Consider the following 17,424-nt stretch of genomic DNA (forward strand, 5'->3'; position numbering starts at 1 on the left):
CTTTCAAACTTTTCTCCCTTCCCGAAGACGAACGTCGGAGCGCCTCGCTCCGGGCAGGTGCGGAGCGGGCGGCGGCGGCGGGCTCACGGGCTGAGGTGCGGTGCTCTGCAGCCGCAGGTGCGGAAAAGTGAGTCCGGGCGGCCAAGAGCTGTAGCACTAGCCGCGGGTGCCGGCGGGACGGGCCCCGGGGCGGGGTGGGGAAGGCAGCGGGTGGGAAAGCTTCGCCTCCCGGGAATGTGCTTGGCACTGGTGAAGCACCTCGAGTGCTGTGTCCAGCTCTAGACACCTCACTACCAGACAGACTTTGAGGTGCTGGAGCGTGTCCAGAGAAGGGCGACGGAGCTGGTGAAGGGTGTGAAGTGCAGTTCTTATGAGGAGCCGCTCAGGTAAGACCTTGCCAGTCTTTACAACTTCCTGAAAGGAAGTTGTAGCCAGGTGGGGAGCGGTCTGTTCTCCCAGTTAACTAGTAACAGGACAAGAGGACGTACCCTCAAGCTGTGTCAGGGGGCGTTTAGACTGGATATTGGGAGGAATTTCCCCACTGAAGGGGTTTTCAAGCATTGCAGTGAGCTGCCCAGGTACGTCACTGTCCCTGAAAATGTTCAAGAAACGACTGGACGTGTCACTTAATGCCATGATCTAGTTGAGAAGTTTATCAGTCAGAGGTTGGACTCGATGGTCTCAGAGGTCTTTTCCTACTGAAATGACTCTGTGAATGCAAGACACACCTCGCCTGTCTACTCCTAACACCAGCCAAAGTTTTTGAGGGGACGCACCCCTTCTTGCCATTTCTTCCTTCATTTTGTTTGGGGTTTTTTGTAAGCCCTCTTCCCGAAAATACTTCAGTTGTTTTGTTCTGCTGGAAACCAGATGGCACAGACAAGTCTTGAATTGTCCAGACAGAATAAGTCACTGTTAAAATATTGTTAGAAAATAATTGCCTAACCCTGCAGGCAACCCTAGGGACCTAGCTGTTGTTTCAGGTGACCAGCTTTTTGAGAAGAGTGTCATGATTACTTTTACCTTACGTTCTTTTTCTCCTGAGCCCTCAGGGCTCTGACCTCTCTCCCGGTGCCAGGTTCCTGCGCTCTGCCCCTTTAGAGAATTGGCGCTGTCGCTGCCTCCCCGAGCGCATTAGGAGTGGCATCGTGACTGCTGTGAGCCTCCTACTGCTCGCTCATTTCCTCTCTTACAGCTTGCAGGAACTTTGGGTTTGCCAGGCAAAAGAAATGGTTAAGAGAAAAAGTTTTTTAAGCCCGGAGAAGGGAACATAAAAGGTGTGAGATCTTCGCGTGTGTCGAATAGTAGATCTCACTGTAAAATTAGCTGCTTCCCTTAAAGGGATGGCACAAACTTTTATGTTAGCTACTGGAGCTCTGAGTCATGCGAGTGGATCAGAGTGCAGCTGGAGAGAGGCAAAGACCAACAGCAAGAGAGATTATGGAAATTTTTTTCCATTCGGAGTATTTCTCAACAACTGAAGTATGGAGTTAACATTTAAGGTGTAAGGGTTTCATTGAGGGGAGGCAGAGAATGATTTCTCTGTTTTACTGTGGGAAATCCTCTGAAGATTCAGTGAGGAAATTCTAGAAAGCTGGTAGCGTTGTGGCAAGAGACTTTAGCAGTATGTGATTAACATGTCTTTTTGAGAATTTTACATGTTTGTTTTTCTTGTTTGCTTGTTGGTAAAAATTAAAATCTTCTGGTACTTCCCAGTCCTGGTAAGTGTGTCCATGTTTGAAATGTGTTGTTGTTAAGTTGCATTGAAAAGGAATAAATCAGAATCCTTTGTACTAAGAAATAAATAAAACTTATTTGAAAGGAGGATAGTTCAATATGTATATCTGCTCTCAAAGAGGTCACAAAGTAACTGAGCAGCCACCAATCCGGATGGCTGTTCGCTGCAGGAGTGCTCTGATCAGATTTCAGTTTGATTGCAGAGCTCAAAAATGAGGAAATATTTGGATACAGTTTGGTCACTGATTAACTTCTGTTAAAGAGAAAGCATGTGTTCTTTTCCTGTAGCGGCCAAAGCAAATGCAGCACTACTTTTCCTGTAGTGGCCAAAGCAAATCCCCCTACCATTATTTGAGCTGTTCAGTATGTCTTTGGAGATGCATTTTAGCACCTTGCCTTGCTTCTCAGAAACCCTGGCTGAGCTGCTTTCGAGTTGAGCCTGTGGTGATTCTGTATGAAATAATTCTCCTGAAAACTAGAGCATCAGTAACTAACATGACTACAGCAAACTTAATTCTACTTGTGCACATTATTTCATATTGATGTTTCACTACAAAGCCTTAGGGCATGACTTCTTGGTTGTGCCACTTAGGTCTGTGACAAACAGGTGTTGTTTGTTTGTTGAATGTTTGTTCAGTACTTTGCAGTGTGAATCTAATTATCAGCATACACACACGTTATTCCTGTAAGACCCCAGAACTTGCTGAAAAGACTGGCCAGAACCTACACTCCTCAGATTTTTCTACAGACCAGCATACATTTTTCTATAATGGGAAGGTCCAAAGCTACGGTTTGTGCTGAACATGAAAATTTTCAGTTAAGTAGTTGTAGCTGTTGTATTTTGGAGCAGGGTTATGGGGCACAGCTAGAAGGTGGGAGGCAGTGTGCACTGTCCATGCAGCCCCCAAAGGCGTCACAGAGGTACCACTGGAACCATGTTACTCTCAGAGCATCACTGCCAGTGAAAGGTGACATGTCATTAAACATGGCAGATCCCTCACTAAGAGAAATGCAGCATTGATTACAGTTTCTGAAATTCAAACATCAAGCACAGTATATTTTGTTGATCAAGTTGGAAGTGATAGGTAAATAAGCAAAAAATCCAGTAAAACATTATGTGCCCCCCTTGCCAGTGCAAGGGGTAAAGAAGGTAGATACTGGCAATTGTTGCTTACATGGAACAAAATTATAAATCAAATGTTTATTTTACCGTTAGTTCTAGTTCTGTGTCAGATTTAATGTTTTGATGCCTCTGTTCTTTTTTTGTTTTGTTCAGGTTTTTTCTCCTAAAAGAATAGTGAGAATACATAAAACAAGCATGCTGCCTTTTCAAAAGAAATAATACTGAAAAATCTTTGGAATTTAAGATTCACGTCCACCACAAATACAGTCTCAGACACCAGTCAAAATTATCCATAATACTAAAAGGTCTGGCTAGCAAGCCTGGCTAAACCAGTTCAAAATGGTACCTATAGCTGCCTTCTGGGGAGAAATAAAGGACTAGGAAAAAGCCATTAAAGTTTTTTCAAGTTACTTGATTCATGAGGTAATTTCTCCACTGGGGTATGCTGTATTTTAGGATAAGACTGCATTCTTCCTCCACTCAGGTAATAGTTACAGTAAGGTTATTCTTTTTCTGTTATGCATGAGAGGCTCCAGTTCATTGCTGTCTGACAAAACAAAAGATACGATGAGTCTCCTCCTCCTTCGCATTCAAACCCTAGATTTCCATGCACTGATTTTTGAAAGTATAAAAAGTGTTAAAAATTCTCTATATCCGCAGTATTTGCAAATGCAATTAAATTTCCCACCCCAGAAAGTCAAATGTTGCAGTAATCAGAAAAATATTTTAAAAAGTAAAGGAAATCAGGCTTGACAAGGGACATCTTACATACTTTTGTAAATTTTACTTGACCAGTTTTCCTTGGTGTCCTGCTCAGGAATGAGGAAGATTAATATTCCCTAGCCCTGCAACAACACTGATAGTAAACACTTTCTATTTATTAAAAATAAAGTATAAATCTGCAAGGGGCTGCAAGGCAATGAGTGGGCTCCACTATTATGTAATGAGTAGGATCATATAATGAATGACTTTAATGTCAAAAATCTGGACCAAGTCTGTTGCAAACAAAACACATGATACAAAGGCCTATAGTTCTTAGAAGGCGGCAGAAAGGAAATTATATATGGACATGTCTTTTATCTGCATTTAAACAGGTTTTCTGCCCTGCTTTTGTTTTGCCAGTTTGACCTGAATCTACGAACCAATGAAGAAATGAAAGGACAGAACATACCAGCTGGCATGATCTGTTTATTTCACATCAGTGCTACACTTTGGGGTAGGTTGTAGCTGAAAAATAATAAAGAAGACCATTATTTTTAATTTTTATTTCGAAGAGGTAGTGAATTCAAACACTGTTTATTAATGATAAAAATCAATTTTGGGTAATGTAAAACACCTCTGAAGCTAAAGACTGCTTGTCAGGTTGCTGCATGGATGGCTGTGGCCATTGAGCCCCCAGACTGTTACCTGCCAGTATTTCTGTCCCACTGGCTCAGCAGGGAGTGCTTTTCAGTTCAGACTGAAAATTATTTGCATCAAATTGGCTGACTTTGAATTGAGAAGACTAAGGAAAAGTCATTTGGATTGTTCTGCCAGATGAGCTAGAGACAGCATCAGAATGTCTGAGAAGGCAGCTGCCCCTGGGCACTCACTACCAGCCTAACAGGTTGTCTGACCTTGGCCAAGAAGTCAACGTGATGATGCTAAGTCAATGCAGTCAGTTTTTTTAAAGATTAATTTAAAATTGCTCTTGCATGCTAGCAAGGCCTAACTTAAATGTTGACAGAAATGAGATGCTACCACTTCTGTCAATTTGTGGAATGCACACCTCAGTTATGTCAAGGGGCTGAGACAGAGCTTCCTCATCCTGTCTGTGGTGGCAAAGCTGTTTCAAGAACTTCTGTCCTTCCCACCAGTTGCAGAGCCATGTCTTTTTTCCCTGTGATGGTACAACTGCTTGGCACTGTGTGGTGGTGGTTGGTAACATGGGGCATTGCAGCATGGCACTGTGAATGTTTGAACACGTAGGAGCTGCGGCTCAAAAGGCTTTTGAAGTCTTAGGTGGAAAATATGTGATTCAAGGTGTGGAAGCACATTTGAAGCTCAGGTGGTTAGGTGGCAGTGTGCTGATTTGAGTATGTACGTGCTTACTTGGAATTCCTATGTTAACTGATTAGAAGTTCAAAGAGCAGAGCTCTGTGTTACAATCCTGATTAAACTGAATGGACACCCTTGCTGTCCCAAGAGACTCATGTGACAGAAAAGTCATGAAACAGACGTTGGCACACCTGCAAGAGCATTTTTTTGTCAGGGATAAAGAGGTGAAGAAATATACTTGTAGACTGGATTAAACTTACTCATTTGTACTTATGGGCTTTAGGTTTTACGGAACAGGAAGAAGTAACAGGGCTGTTTTCTGAGGATTGCATCCTCCCTTGTCGTTTCCCACCTGGGCAAGATGAAGTAATTCACTGGAGCAAAGAGAACAGAAATGTGCACAGTTACTACCTGCAGGAGGATCATCTGGAAGAACAAGATCTACATTACAGACTCAGAACACATCTTTTCCATGAGAACATACCTAGTGGAAATGCCTCCCTGAAACTTAGTAACCTGACCATGACTGATGAGGGCTCTTATACCTGCTATGTGGGAACAGCACAATATCGAACAGAAGTGGAAGTGCAGCTACGTGTAAAAGGTCAGTAAGGCATCAAAAACCCTTGGATCACACCACCGCAAATGGAATGCCACCAATAGATTTCCTTGTGTTGTTTCTCCCATGGAACCAAAATCCTCCAACCCAGCAGAGCACCTTTTGGGCCTGATGGTGTTATGCAGCAGGTTTTTTTCTCTGGTGAAATATTGCAACAAGGATTTGAAAATTTTAGTGCAGCACTTGTTTTCATAACCTACTGCACCCTGATTTCTAAGGGCTAATTATGTGGTACACATAATATGGCTTCTCAGAACAGTACAAACCTTGGCCTTGTAAGTAGCTGTGCTTTCTTCTGAAATCAAACACAGATGAAGTTTTGTTCTTGGCTATATTCATTCTCCCCAATGGTATTTCAAAAGAGTAATCACTTCAAGTTAAAAACCATTTTGTAAGTGGTAGGATTTATTTTTTAAATTTTTTTTTTCATCTGCAGCTCCTTCTTCTTATGCACTGGAATACCAAAAGACAAACACAGAAAGGAGACTGAAGTGCTATGCTTTTCTCACTTATCCAGCACCAACTATATCTTGGGTACAGGGCAATATATCCATCCAAGAGGCAGATCGGGAGGAAACTAGGAATGGAGTTCTCTATTCTCTTAGAAGTGACAAGGACATCATAAATGTGACAGATACTTACTGCTGTCATATTCATTTGGATCATGAAGTGTGGACCGCTGAATGGAAGATGCAAGGTAGGAATGAAATCTCTTTCACCATTGTTACTGAATTTCACAGCTGGCTTCAGAGTCAAACTAAATACAGTCTTTCTGCAGTGGGGCAACATGGATGTGGGACAGTAGAAAAGGATATACCTTTCTCTTTGAAATGCATTTGTTACAATTGCAAGGCAGCATTACAAGTTGCTTCCAAGAAGTAGGAATAAGAGGGGCTAGCTCACCCTTCTGTAAGTTACCTTTATTCTTAACATCTTTTTTATATCCGTTTCACATTTTAAGAGTTGCCTAATAAACAAACTTTACCCTCTATCAATAAAAGAATTCTGCCCATTGGACAAAATACATGGAAACCTTAGAGAATATGTGGGTTCTGTGAGGGAGGTGAAAGTTTGCCTGCTGCTCTAGCTGCATATGATCTGTTTGATCCTTTCATTGTACTTCTCCTCACATGCATCCTTAAGTACCAGTCTGAGTGCTGGGGTGTGTGGGAATGGAGAGCAGCAAACAGTTTGCATTTTAGTGAACAGCAGCTAATTGTTTTCAGTTAAGGAAAAGCAGGACTATGAAATTTAAACTCTGCTTTGTCTTCCTCCTGAATTTCATTGGAAATTCATTTCGAGTAGATAAATTGTGGTTTTCAGCCTCTCCCTTAGGAAATACTTTTAATTGAAGGAAGACCAATGCAAGAGCAGTTCTCTTGTGCGATGTGCATGGATGCTTCCATCATCCTGATTACCCCCTAAAGTGTATCCAGACACTCTCAGTTCCTAACCTACTGCATAAGCTCCAGAATAACAGAGCAGTTTTTAATTTACATGGACTAGTTTACAATATGGAAGGTTTCAAGTATGCCATCATAGTAGCTACCAAGTGCACTGTGTCTCTTTTGTTATCTATGCCTGATCCACAAGAGAAAAAGGTAAATTCCATTACACATGTAGTTGCATTTCCCTGCATCCATCTAACCCCTCAGTAGAATATTTTGAAAACAAACTGCTCTCCTTTTTTTCTATAATAGCAGTGTGGGGTACAATTCTGGTTATTTTGTCTTCATGATTTTTCAGCCCTACACCTTTGTTCATTAAACCCCCCACCCCAGAAATCAAGTGTAGTTATACCATGTCAAAATAATCGATTATGTTCCTCTCTAGCTGACTGCCAGCCACCACTCCTGTCAAATCCCTGCTGTCAAATCCGTAGTTGTGCTATGATGTTAATTTCTCTTATATTAGTATTTTATATATTAATTGTTAATTCCACTTACCTGCCTTCTCCTTCCCTTTCCTGGTTTTTTAAAGCTATTTATTAATTGTTAAATGTTCAACATGGACAAGTAAAGTATTAAGTTCACCATAACTGAAAGTTATTTCTAACTACATACCATCTTTTTGTTCTTTTAGTTAAATTATGTTGTGTTTTATCTTTTTGCTTCAGATGTGCAGTTATCTGATCAGTTCCATTTTCACTCAGCTCCCAGCATGCAGAATTTCCTGCTGTTTTACACAGTAACCTAGACTAGACTGACTCACTTCTATTAATGAGCCCCTCAATTAGAGGAAAAATAGTCAAATCTTTAAAAAAAGGATATTCATAAATATTGCCAATACCAATTAGATCTTTTAGTGTAAGATACGCATGTTTTTAAAATCTTCAGATGCTTCCAGAAACATACTGTGATATTTGAATGCAATATCTAAGTAGTGAAATATGTTTTTGTATTTGTTCATGGTAGTATCAAACCTAAGAAAAAAAAATCAGAAAATGTCAAAATAACCTTTACAGTATTTTCCAAAAAAAGTGCAGAGAGCTCTTTATGTGTTTCAGACCACCTGCCTAAGGTGGAAGGAGAGAGCACCATAATTCCTTGTGGACACGGCCATGACCCTGCAAGCACTGATGGTTTCAGTGTTGTCTGGACATTACACAGAAATGCAGTGACCTCAGTCCTGGCCTCCTTCAATGGCACATCCCACTCTCACCAGCCTCGAGTCCAGGTTAACGAAAATGACTTTTCGCTGAGGTTGGATCATCTTACTGCAGGCGACAGTGGAGAATATCTGTGTAATATTTCAACACCTCTCTACACAAAACTTGCTGTGACAACTTTGCACGTCGGTAAGTTGCCACTCTTTGCATTTCAGAGGATGAGGACCAGTTAGGACAACGTACAGCCGAAGAGTCAGTCAGAAATCTCAAAAATAATCATTACATAAAAAGAATCAATAGTATGAGAATGAGTTAAAAACTGGTCATGGAAACAGCTCTAGAGTTCAGAATATACCCCTTGGGGGGCACATGGGCTCCACTGGAAGATGCTTTTCTCTGTGAATGTCTTCAGCCTTCATTACATGAATTGGGTGAGAATGCAGTGGGACAGCAGGGATGGCTGTTTGCCAGCTCTCAGTACGCTGATGCAACATGCACTTGCTTTTGTGTCATTTGGTGTGATTGGTACAGCTGGGTGGAAGAGAGACATATTTTATTTTTGTTGGCTCAGGGGAAAAAAAAAAAGTTACCAAACTTTTATTTAAAGACTAGAAGTTTATTTTTTCAGTCGGCAGCTTATTATGGCAATGGTTACAAAATCAGCCTTCAGTTGCCACCAACTGCTCTCATAGCTGAGGACACAGCAGGGCTCTCAGAATTCTGTCCTAAATGCTCTGCTGACAGCAAACATAGCTTTCAATGTAGCAGAGAAATGATGGGAAGCCCAAAGCTTGTGGTATAAGTTTGGCTGCAGAAGAAAGCTTGTTGAGAACACAGTTGTTATTTTCAAATCTTTAATTCTACGCAGCAAGCCTTTTTTAGACCTGGATATATATATATATGTTTAAATGCATGCCTGTGTTTTTATGAGCTATAGTAAATTCCCAGCTGTGAAATCTTACTTTCAGTTATTCCGTTGTCAGTAGCACATACAACAGTAGCACACACACATTTCACACAATTACATACAATCACAAAAAAATTGAGAACTAATAGAGGGCACCTCTTCTAAACAAAGAAGAGAACTTGAAGCAAGCCTGTAAGACATGAAAAATAGAGACAACGTAACAGAAAAGGGGGTAGAATAAGTAATAATAACTACAGATGAGGAGCTTTGTGGCTTTCAGTACAGCCTGAAAGCAGGTAAGTGGCTGGAGTCAGTAGGGAATGGGCTATCCACGCTGGATAGCAGCCATAGCGCAGCAGCTGCTGAGCCATCAGAAGGGTTTCCAAGGGCCACTGGAAGAAAGCTTTTGAGGGGAAAAAAGAGATTTACAGTCATCTCACTGGCTTAAGGAAGAGTTGCAGCTTAAAGCTGCTCTTCTAAAGGAATTTACAAGATGTAAACATAGGTCTGCATGTGGTTACAAAGTCAAGCTAAAGGCAATGACTAGATTAAATGCTCTGTTTTAGCAGTTCTTATTTTTAGCTGTTTTCCAGACATCCATAGGAAGCTTCCAGAGGAATGCAGAATTTTTCAAATTTTTTGGACAAGACACAGCAGGGGAAAGACAACCTGAGGTAGAAGAGTCATAGAGTTCTTGTGACAGTTTGGTGCTGTGCAGAGGTTTCTTCTAGGTGGGCTTTAATCTCCTGTGGAATCCATGGTTATCACTCATCTCAGGATTTCTTGTGTCCACCTGGATTGCGTGGTTGCACTATGAAGCTATGCAATGTTTCAGATTAAAGTTGCAAAGATTTTGCAGCAGGAGTCATGAAATTTATGATCCAGGCTGGATCACATTTACAGAACTGCTCTACTGTAAATCAGTAGTGCTGATGGCACTGAGCACCATACCTGGAGACAGTGCCCTGCACACTGGGCAGCTGATTGGTTTTAAATGGGACTTGTATTAAGAAATTGTCAAATCCTGTCCCGTGAGCATGGGAATTTGCTATCAACACAACTAAATATAATAATCTGCTTTCAGCTATTCATACATCAGTAAAGCATCACTTCAAAGTCTTACAGTATGAGTCAAGTAACTTGAACATTATTGTCCGTGTCTGTTTCCTTTTAATGTTTCTTTCTCCCTAAATCATACCTTTTAGATTATAAATAAGAAAAAAATCATAGCTTTGATATATTTATTGAACAATAAGCACTTCTTTTTTGTACTTGTATTTTTAAAGAAAATTCAGGTATCACTGGGAAAAGTGTGTGGGGAGTACTTGGTGCAGTGCCAATAGCAGTGGCAATAGCAGCGGTACTTTGCTATCTCAAGGTATGTACAATCATTAGAGTACTTATATTTTAAGTTGATACCAAGCCCCTCAAGATCTGAAGAAGGGTTTTAGCCAAACTTTGGAACTTTAAAAAAATTGGTAATCAGTAGCTGTAGCTAGACAGTTGTGATTAAACAACTGTGTTGTTAGCATTGTTTGCTAGGCTGATCTTCTGTTTTAAGAAAAAGGGAAGGCAATCCCAATGTGAACAGACTGTCTGGACAAGGGGCACTGCAGTAAAGTCAAAAGAACTGAGCAGTAAGTGGGGAAAGGTAATTCTGGCAGTGGGAGATTGAAACCCATTGACCACCTCCTCAAAGTGGACCCCCAACTCAATTTGAAGGGAAGTACCTAAATCCAGACCTTGAATGTTTGTCTGAAGATTTTATCACAGTCTGAATTTAGTAAGCATCAGGAGACATTTTATGGGTACCATGAGGTACAGCAAAAATACATGAGAAAGAAAACTCTGAAATATTATGCCTCAGTCTTTTTTCATTTTTCTCTCTACAAAGAGATTCACTTGCATGCTGCTTATTAAACAGTTGTAACATGCTTTAGATGTGATAATATACTTTGAGATGCAGTTGTCTAAACAATTTAAGCAAGATTAAGTTATCTTGGGACCTGTTGGGCTGTCAAACATATCATAATTAGAGAAAGTGGAACAGTTGACAGGTTAATTCAGCTCTGGTTACATTGATGGAGGACTAGATGGAAAAACCAGGAATGTTTCTGCACTGTTGTGTGGATGCTTATTTTACTCAGATAAAACTAAAATGGAAAATACTGACTTATCTTTATGTTGAGTGTGTCTTGTTCCCCCACTAGGGGATTGATTTTGCACATCAGTAGTTCTTATAAGTATTTTTATTTTGTCTAGAAAAAAAGGAAGAGAGGAGTCATATGAGCACCTTGACATATGGGAAGAAAATAGCTCTCTGCACACAGATACTACTGACACTGGTGATGAACAAAGAGGTCCTCCACCTTCCCCGTTGAGTTACAGTAAGAGCCGCATAGAAATGTGATTTTCTGAGCAACACTAATGGACAAATGGGGAGGAAGAAAAGTCAATGGACACTTGTATGTGAAAAGTCATGGAGCAGGGCATCTCACCCCCCACATGAGCTTATCTCTTGCTTTTTAACTGGTGAGTTAACTCAAACCATGCGGGCTACCTGGGCTGGTCCTGACCGGGTGTCCACAAATCCGAACGGGTTTCCCCGGACACTGTGTCCAGTGCCCAGAGCCAACCTTCCGCCTGTGCCCAGATGTCGTAATAAAGTGTCCTCACCAATGAGAGACGGGAGCACTCGCTGTATGACAGTTCACCAGAGTTTATTGCAGGAGAATCTGAGGGTACAGATGTCGTGGAGAGGGGCAGGAAGGATCAGGGGATGGAAGGAGGAGGAGGGAAAGAAGTAGGGCGACAACTGCTGGGGAGGGAATCAGGGACAGCGAACTAGGAGCTGATCACACAGCAGCTGACTGGCAAGCCGGAGAGCTGTGGCAAAAAGCCCTCCCAGTGGGGGTGGATACAACTGCCATATATAAACTGGGGAGGGATAGGAGGGGTCAGGGTACAATTCAGCCAATGGGAAGGTAGGACAGGGGAGAAGTTGGGATGGTGTGATGTAGAACAGACCAATAAGAAGCAGGAAGGAAGTGACAAGAACTGGGGAGAACCAGTAACAAAGCTGAGGATACAGAACTTTCTAGAAAGTGGGGATGACTGACACATGGTCATTTGCTTGTGGGAGTGAGGGATCATGGGAAAGTGAGCCACTCTCTCATCCTGAGTTACACGTAGGAATCTTCCCATGGCATCCCAGGAGTGCTGTCCCCAGCACTGACTCCCACAAACCAGACAGAGCTGTCTTGTAGTGAGTTATTTTGGCACCATGGGATTATCATCTGGAAAGACAAACTGGTATTCTGACTGACAGACACCTGCCTTTAAAACTATATAAGCTACACCAAACTTTGACAAATCAGAAATCTTCCGCGCATTTTCCTGGAAACGTGGAGTTTCTCCTCAGAGCAGGGACGCCTGTTTTGCGGTTACTCCTCTGGAGGTTGAGTATTTTTTTTTACTAGTTTTAATATAGGTACGTTGATATCATGCACTGTTTTGTGTAATCTACTGGTAGTTCTTTTGTTTTACACTGTGTCAGAATTAACTCAGGTTAAGACCTTTCATGTGTTACCTCCTGTCTGTTCAATAAATAACTCATTTTATAAATAGAGCTGATCTGCCATCCTTAGAACTTGCGGGTCAGAGCGATTTCTTAAATTTAAGCTGTTGCCAAAAATCTGAGGCTAAGGCAAGGCGTCTGTGAAGCTCCCATTTGTCCTGTGACAAGTCAATATGCAAAACTGGATTTCCTAAAGGGACAAAGAAGTTTCCAGAGAAGAAATCCCTACATTTTGAGGAGTTTTGGTTTGGGTTTTTTTTTTTTTTTTTTCCAGGGTGAGGGGAAGAGAGCTTACTGGTTTACATTTCATTTAGTATTTTATTTTAAAGACCATGTCTGCTGTTGACAGTGGCAAGTCTGAGCCCCACAGAGCCAGCGCTGGGCTGGCAGTGGTGGGGGAGCAGGGAAGTGTCCAAGTGGGAACAGCTGTGGGGAACAAAACAGTGGCAGACTGAGGTGTGAGAAGCTGAATGCTGCCAAACACAGCCTAGCACAGCAGTCTGGAAAATGGGCCGTATGACATGGATGGTCCAGCTTTTGGGGGTTTATCCATCATTGTTCTCCATTGTCTTGGGCTTAGGGATAGGAAATGTTAGCTGTGGGAGCCTCCCCCACCTGCTTTTGTCCTGGGGGCCACATGGTGTGTGGGAATGGCTGCCACCTTGTCTTAGTCTGGAAAAACACGTGGAGCCGGCAGCACTGGAATGGCTGCCATCTTGTCCTTGTCCCAGGGGACCACATGGACATGACCTATGTGGAGCGTCTGCCATCTTGCCTTTGTCCCAGTAGCCATATAGAACTAAGTTGAAGCGGTGGACACGTTTATGTGGGTAAAGCATCTCTTCTTGTATACTTTTGTTATTTACATTGTTGCTCTTTGCTTTCAGTAAATTATCTCAACCCACAGTCTCTGCTTTTGTCTCTCTCTTACCAGAAAGGGGTGGGGGGAAGGGGAGTGGCTTATTTGGAGTTTAATTTTCTGGCTGGTGTTAAACCACCAGGGACCAGCTCCCTGTTTAAAGGCAGGAAAGATTGAAGAGAATTCTTTATTTCTGAGCCAGAGGAAGGTGTCCCTTGACGCCATCTCCTGTGCTTGTCCTGCAGCTGGCAAAGAGAAGTCCCTTGACTGGTGGTAGTGGAAGCTTATAAATTGACTGTTCATATGGAAATCTTTACTTTCTCTTCTCCAAAACTCAGGGTCCTACAGGCAGGACAAATGGAAGTGGGGTTTTCCCAGCTTTAAGGGCTGTCCCTTCCACAGGTTTAATCTGTGCTGCTGTCCTGGTTCCAGCCAGTACAGGGTTATTTTTTTTTGCAATAGCCATGAGGGGATATGACCAGAACCCTAATGTTATTTGATGCCACCGACTTCATTGGGGTGGGGGTGGGGAGAGGGACTGTCTGTGTGGTAAAAGGGGTTCCTTCAGGGAGGGGTCCATGGTGAGCATTTCTGCATGTGCATCGCCCTCTCTTTTGTATACTTTTTTTTTGTTACTATCGTTGCTGTTACTATTAATTTTCTTATCTCATTGCTGTTTCCAGGAAATTGTTCTTAGCCCGTGATTTTTCACATTTTGTGCTTTCAACTCCCAACTGCATTCCAGCAGTGGGAAGGGGGGAGGGGGAGCAAGAGAGTGGCAGTGTGGTTTGAGAGTGAAGGGAGAAGTACTGTTCATAAACCAGGACAGCTGCTTTAACAGTCTGCATATGAAATACGTGAGGCTGTGCAGCATGACTGGATTTGCCCTTAGTTTTGATTCTGTCAGAGATCTGCCAATTAGGATTTGTTCCAACATAATGAAGCCGACTGTTGGCGAGATGTAATCTTCTATTGATCCCTAAGGCTTGGCAAAATAAAAACACAAATAAATGAATGAAATACGCTATACAGTGTATTTGGATTTTCACTTGATGTTTATTTCTGTAAGTGCTTATTTTTTTCTACATCTGCTTTCATTTGTGCCTGATTATGTCAAGTGTTTTCTCATATTTGTCAGCTTGGACTTTTTTATTCCTCTTCATGAACCTGAAAGGCAATTGAGATAGTATGCAACTGTTAAAAATAGAAGTGTCAAGAGGTTTTAATGTAAGTTCACAAGTAAGTGACAAAAGCTGCACTAACGCTTCTGTTCCCTGGTATTACCAGTTTGTATCTGAAATAGACTAGCAGCAGTCTAGCCAACATTTGCCATCTTATTCCAGCTAACAGTGCAGGTATCCTGTCCTTGTTCTAGATTATATAGATCCTTTTGATGGCAGAGGACTTCTACAACCCTTTCTTAATAGATGGTGGTGCTCTGAATGACACACACTCCCCAGAGTATCCAGAAAATGGGTACTGGTAGCAGTAGACGAGGTATTTCTAAAGCTACAGGATTAAAGTAGTCTCTACAGTGCCCTTCTCTCCCCAAAGGAGATGTTGTGATGTTTGGAACAGTAGTCTCCACCTGAATGTGTTTCCTGGCAGCTCCTGCAGTCGCTGCCACTAGACCCTTCTTGTGGAGCTGCCACTGTGTGCACCGAACTCATCTTTTGGCATTGCAACACTCTGCTCCATTGCCACAGCTGCACTTGGTGTTGGCAAACAGCATCTGACTAGCAAAAACAGGCATCCACTTTTCTGTGACTTCTGCATGTTTGAAGCAGAAAGAGGGTGCCAGTAAGGCACAGGAAATAAACAGCAACCTTAACAGTATTTAAAAAAATAAATTATTCTCATGGTGTACCTGTTTCAGTATTTGTGTGATGCCATGGCTTTATGAATCTTTAAATTAATTTCTATTGGTTTTGATTTTTTTTTTTTGTAGGGGTAGAATAATTTAGAAAAATCTGTAGAAATTTTTTATCCTTAAAAGCTGCAAATCTTTTGTGGTTCCGTTACAATACTGCTTCCATTGTACATAAATGTGTGATAAACCAGATATTCAGGTAGTTTTAATGTGTCTTTCCCGTGGATGGTGGAGCAGCAGTAATTTATATCAGTCAAGGTGATTTCATTAGGCCAATAACAAAGCAGAAATTAAGAGTGTAAAGGGGTTTTCTCCCTTTCTTAGCTTGGGCGCTGTCAACTCCATGAAACATATGTGATGTTAAGCATGGAAGTTTGTTAAGCTTGCAAATGAAGGAGATTTAGCAATGACCCAGCTCCTCTTTCTATCATTCCTAAAAGTAACAACCTCATTTTTTTTGCCCTGTTTGCCACAAGGCAACCATAGATAAGTTTGCTTTCAGTTCCAGACTAAGTTCTTAAGTGCCTTCTAGTTTCATCAACATTATTCTGCTACCATTCAGTTCAAGTGAAAAACACCACAAATACATTTCTAATCACTAATGACTTCCCAGCACCTAAGTGACTAATCACCAATATTTTCTTTTCATCCAGCTCTTCCAATCAATACAAGTTCATTGAAAGAGCAATGTTAAAATATCTGCTAATGTGGTAATACCCAGGCTCTACTATATACATAGAAATCTACATCATCAGGGAGAGAAAAAGGTGGAGTCTTTTAATATCTCTTGCAAAAAGAAACCCCAAAACCCAAACCAAACCCACCAAATCACCAGTTCTGCTGCTGAGAACAGAGGTTAAATGATAACAAAAATACAGAGAATATATTTTGTCTAAGGGTCAGATTGCTGTCCTACAGGGTTACTTTAATATTAAAATAAAGGACAGAATTAAACAAAACAAATGTAGAAACCCAAGAATTTATCCTAGTCTACACTACTTTCAAAGATGCAACAGATACAGAGTATCCATTATTGTGTGTTAAATGCTCACATCTACCCCATACAGTATGACCATACCTTTTTCATGCCAATGTCTCTTGACTTGCTCCTCAGCTTATTAACTTGAGATTCAGCTATTTCAGCCCTTTCTTCAGCATCATCCAGATCATGTTGCTGTTTTCTGTACTTTGAGAGGTACAGATTGGCTTGAGCTTCCTGTGGAGAAAATAGAGTGCAGCTGATTTCCTCCTGTCCACATGAAACAAAGCTTTTAATTTCAAGTGGGATGGAAAGTGCTCAGCATGAGTAGGTAACAGCTGTATGGGCACCACTTGCCTCCTGCAGAGCTAAGACTGTTGTTTTACAGAGTTATTATTTCTAGTGGCATTTTCCATGTTAAGTGAACTGAGAGGCTCTCAACGTGTCTTCTGAGGGGCTGAGGGGCTGTTCTTTCCTTTCCTCCCCTTCTCTTGCAAATTATACTGCAGTCTTAGGATAAAATGGAATACTGTTTCTTAAATATAATCAACACATATGCTATATATTTTACTTTATATATAATATAAATACAGTTTTATGTGCAGGGCTTATATAGACATGAAAAGAATTATTTGTGGACATAAAATGTGTATTTGTACTAGAAGCTTCTATGGATAAAACATATGGATATGTTTAGAACAATACATCTCTCAAAAGTAAAAAGGCCCAGATAGTTACTTACAGCTTCCTCTGCTTGGTGCTTGTAACTCTTCACTTTTAATTGTAGCTTGTCAATCAGATCCTGCATTCTGGCAAGATTCTTCTTATCTTCTTCTGACTGTATCAAAACACCATTAATTTGGTTGATAGAGTAAGAAGGCTTAAAGCATCTACCACAATACAATAATTATGGATGCCATACATATTGTAGAAATTTATAGCTCAAAGCACAAACTAGCCATGTCCTGTGTACACATGAAAAAAATTTCTACATCATCACTGAAGATGTGTGTGTGGAGGGTGAAAACTGAGACTACCCTTCCCATGTATAGATATGTAAACATAAATGTATGTAAAGAAATATGTGCACACTTTTAGAGGTGTGCAG

The 17,424-nt window shown here is 41.3% G+C and overlaps 2 protein-coding genes across 3 annotated transcripts in view; one reads left to right on the forward strand and one right to left on the reverse strand.

Annotated features, from left to right (window-relative positions):
• Positions 1-12,901, forward strand: HHLA2 (HERV-H LTR-associating 2). 2 transcript variants are annotated; one of them, XM_041464117.1, is made up of 7 exons: positions 1-117; positions 3,983-4,076; positions 5,181-5,501; positions 5,953-6,213; positions 8,023-8,313; positions 10,318-10,409; positions 11,294-12,901. In XM_041464117.1, the coding sequence occupies exons 2-7, from the start codon at positions 4,013-4,015 to the stop codon at positions 11,318-11,320; spliced, it is 1,056 nt and encodes a 351-aa protein (XP_041320051.1). In that variant the 5' UTR covers positions 1-117; positions 3,983-4,012; the 3' UTR covers positions 11,321-12,901. The 2 variants fall into 2 exon arrangements, with proteins under 2 accessions (XP_041320051.1, XP_041320050.1); XM_041464116.1 differs by having other exon boundaries at positions 2-127.
• Positions 12,902-14,503: 1,602 nt separating this feature from the next.
• Positions 14,504-17,424, reverse strand: part of MYH15 (myosin heavy chain 15) — a 43,099-nt gene continuing 40,178 nt past the window's right edge. Inside the window, exons 40-42 of the mRNA XM_041464115.1 lie at positions 17,059-17,154; positions 16,416-16,553; positions 14,504-14,634 (exon numbers count right to left, since the gene is read on the reverse strand). Of these exons, the coding sequence (XP_041320049.1) occupies positions 14,617-14,634; positions 16,416-16,553; positions 17,059-17,154 (252 nt within the window). The 3' untranslated portion in view covers positions 14,504-14,616. The remainder of the gene's footprint in view (positions 14,635-16,415; positions 16,554-17,058; positions 17,155-17,424) is intronic.

This window comes from Pyrgilauda ruficollis, unplaced genomic scaffold (genome assembly GCF_017590135.1).
Source record: "Pyrgilauda ruficollis isolate IOZ18807 unplaced genomic scaffold, ASM1759013v1 scaffold17, whole genome shotgun sequence".
Lineage (NCBI taxonomy): Eukaryota > Metazoa > Chordata > Aves > Passeriformes > Passeridae > Pyrgilauda > Pyrgilauda ruficollis.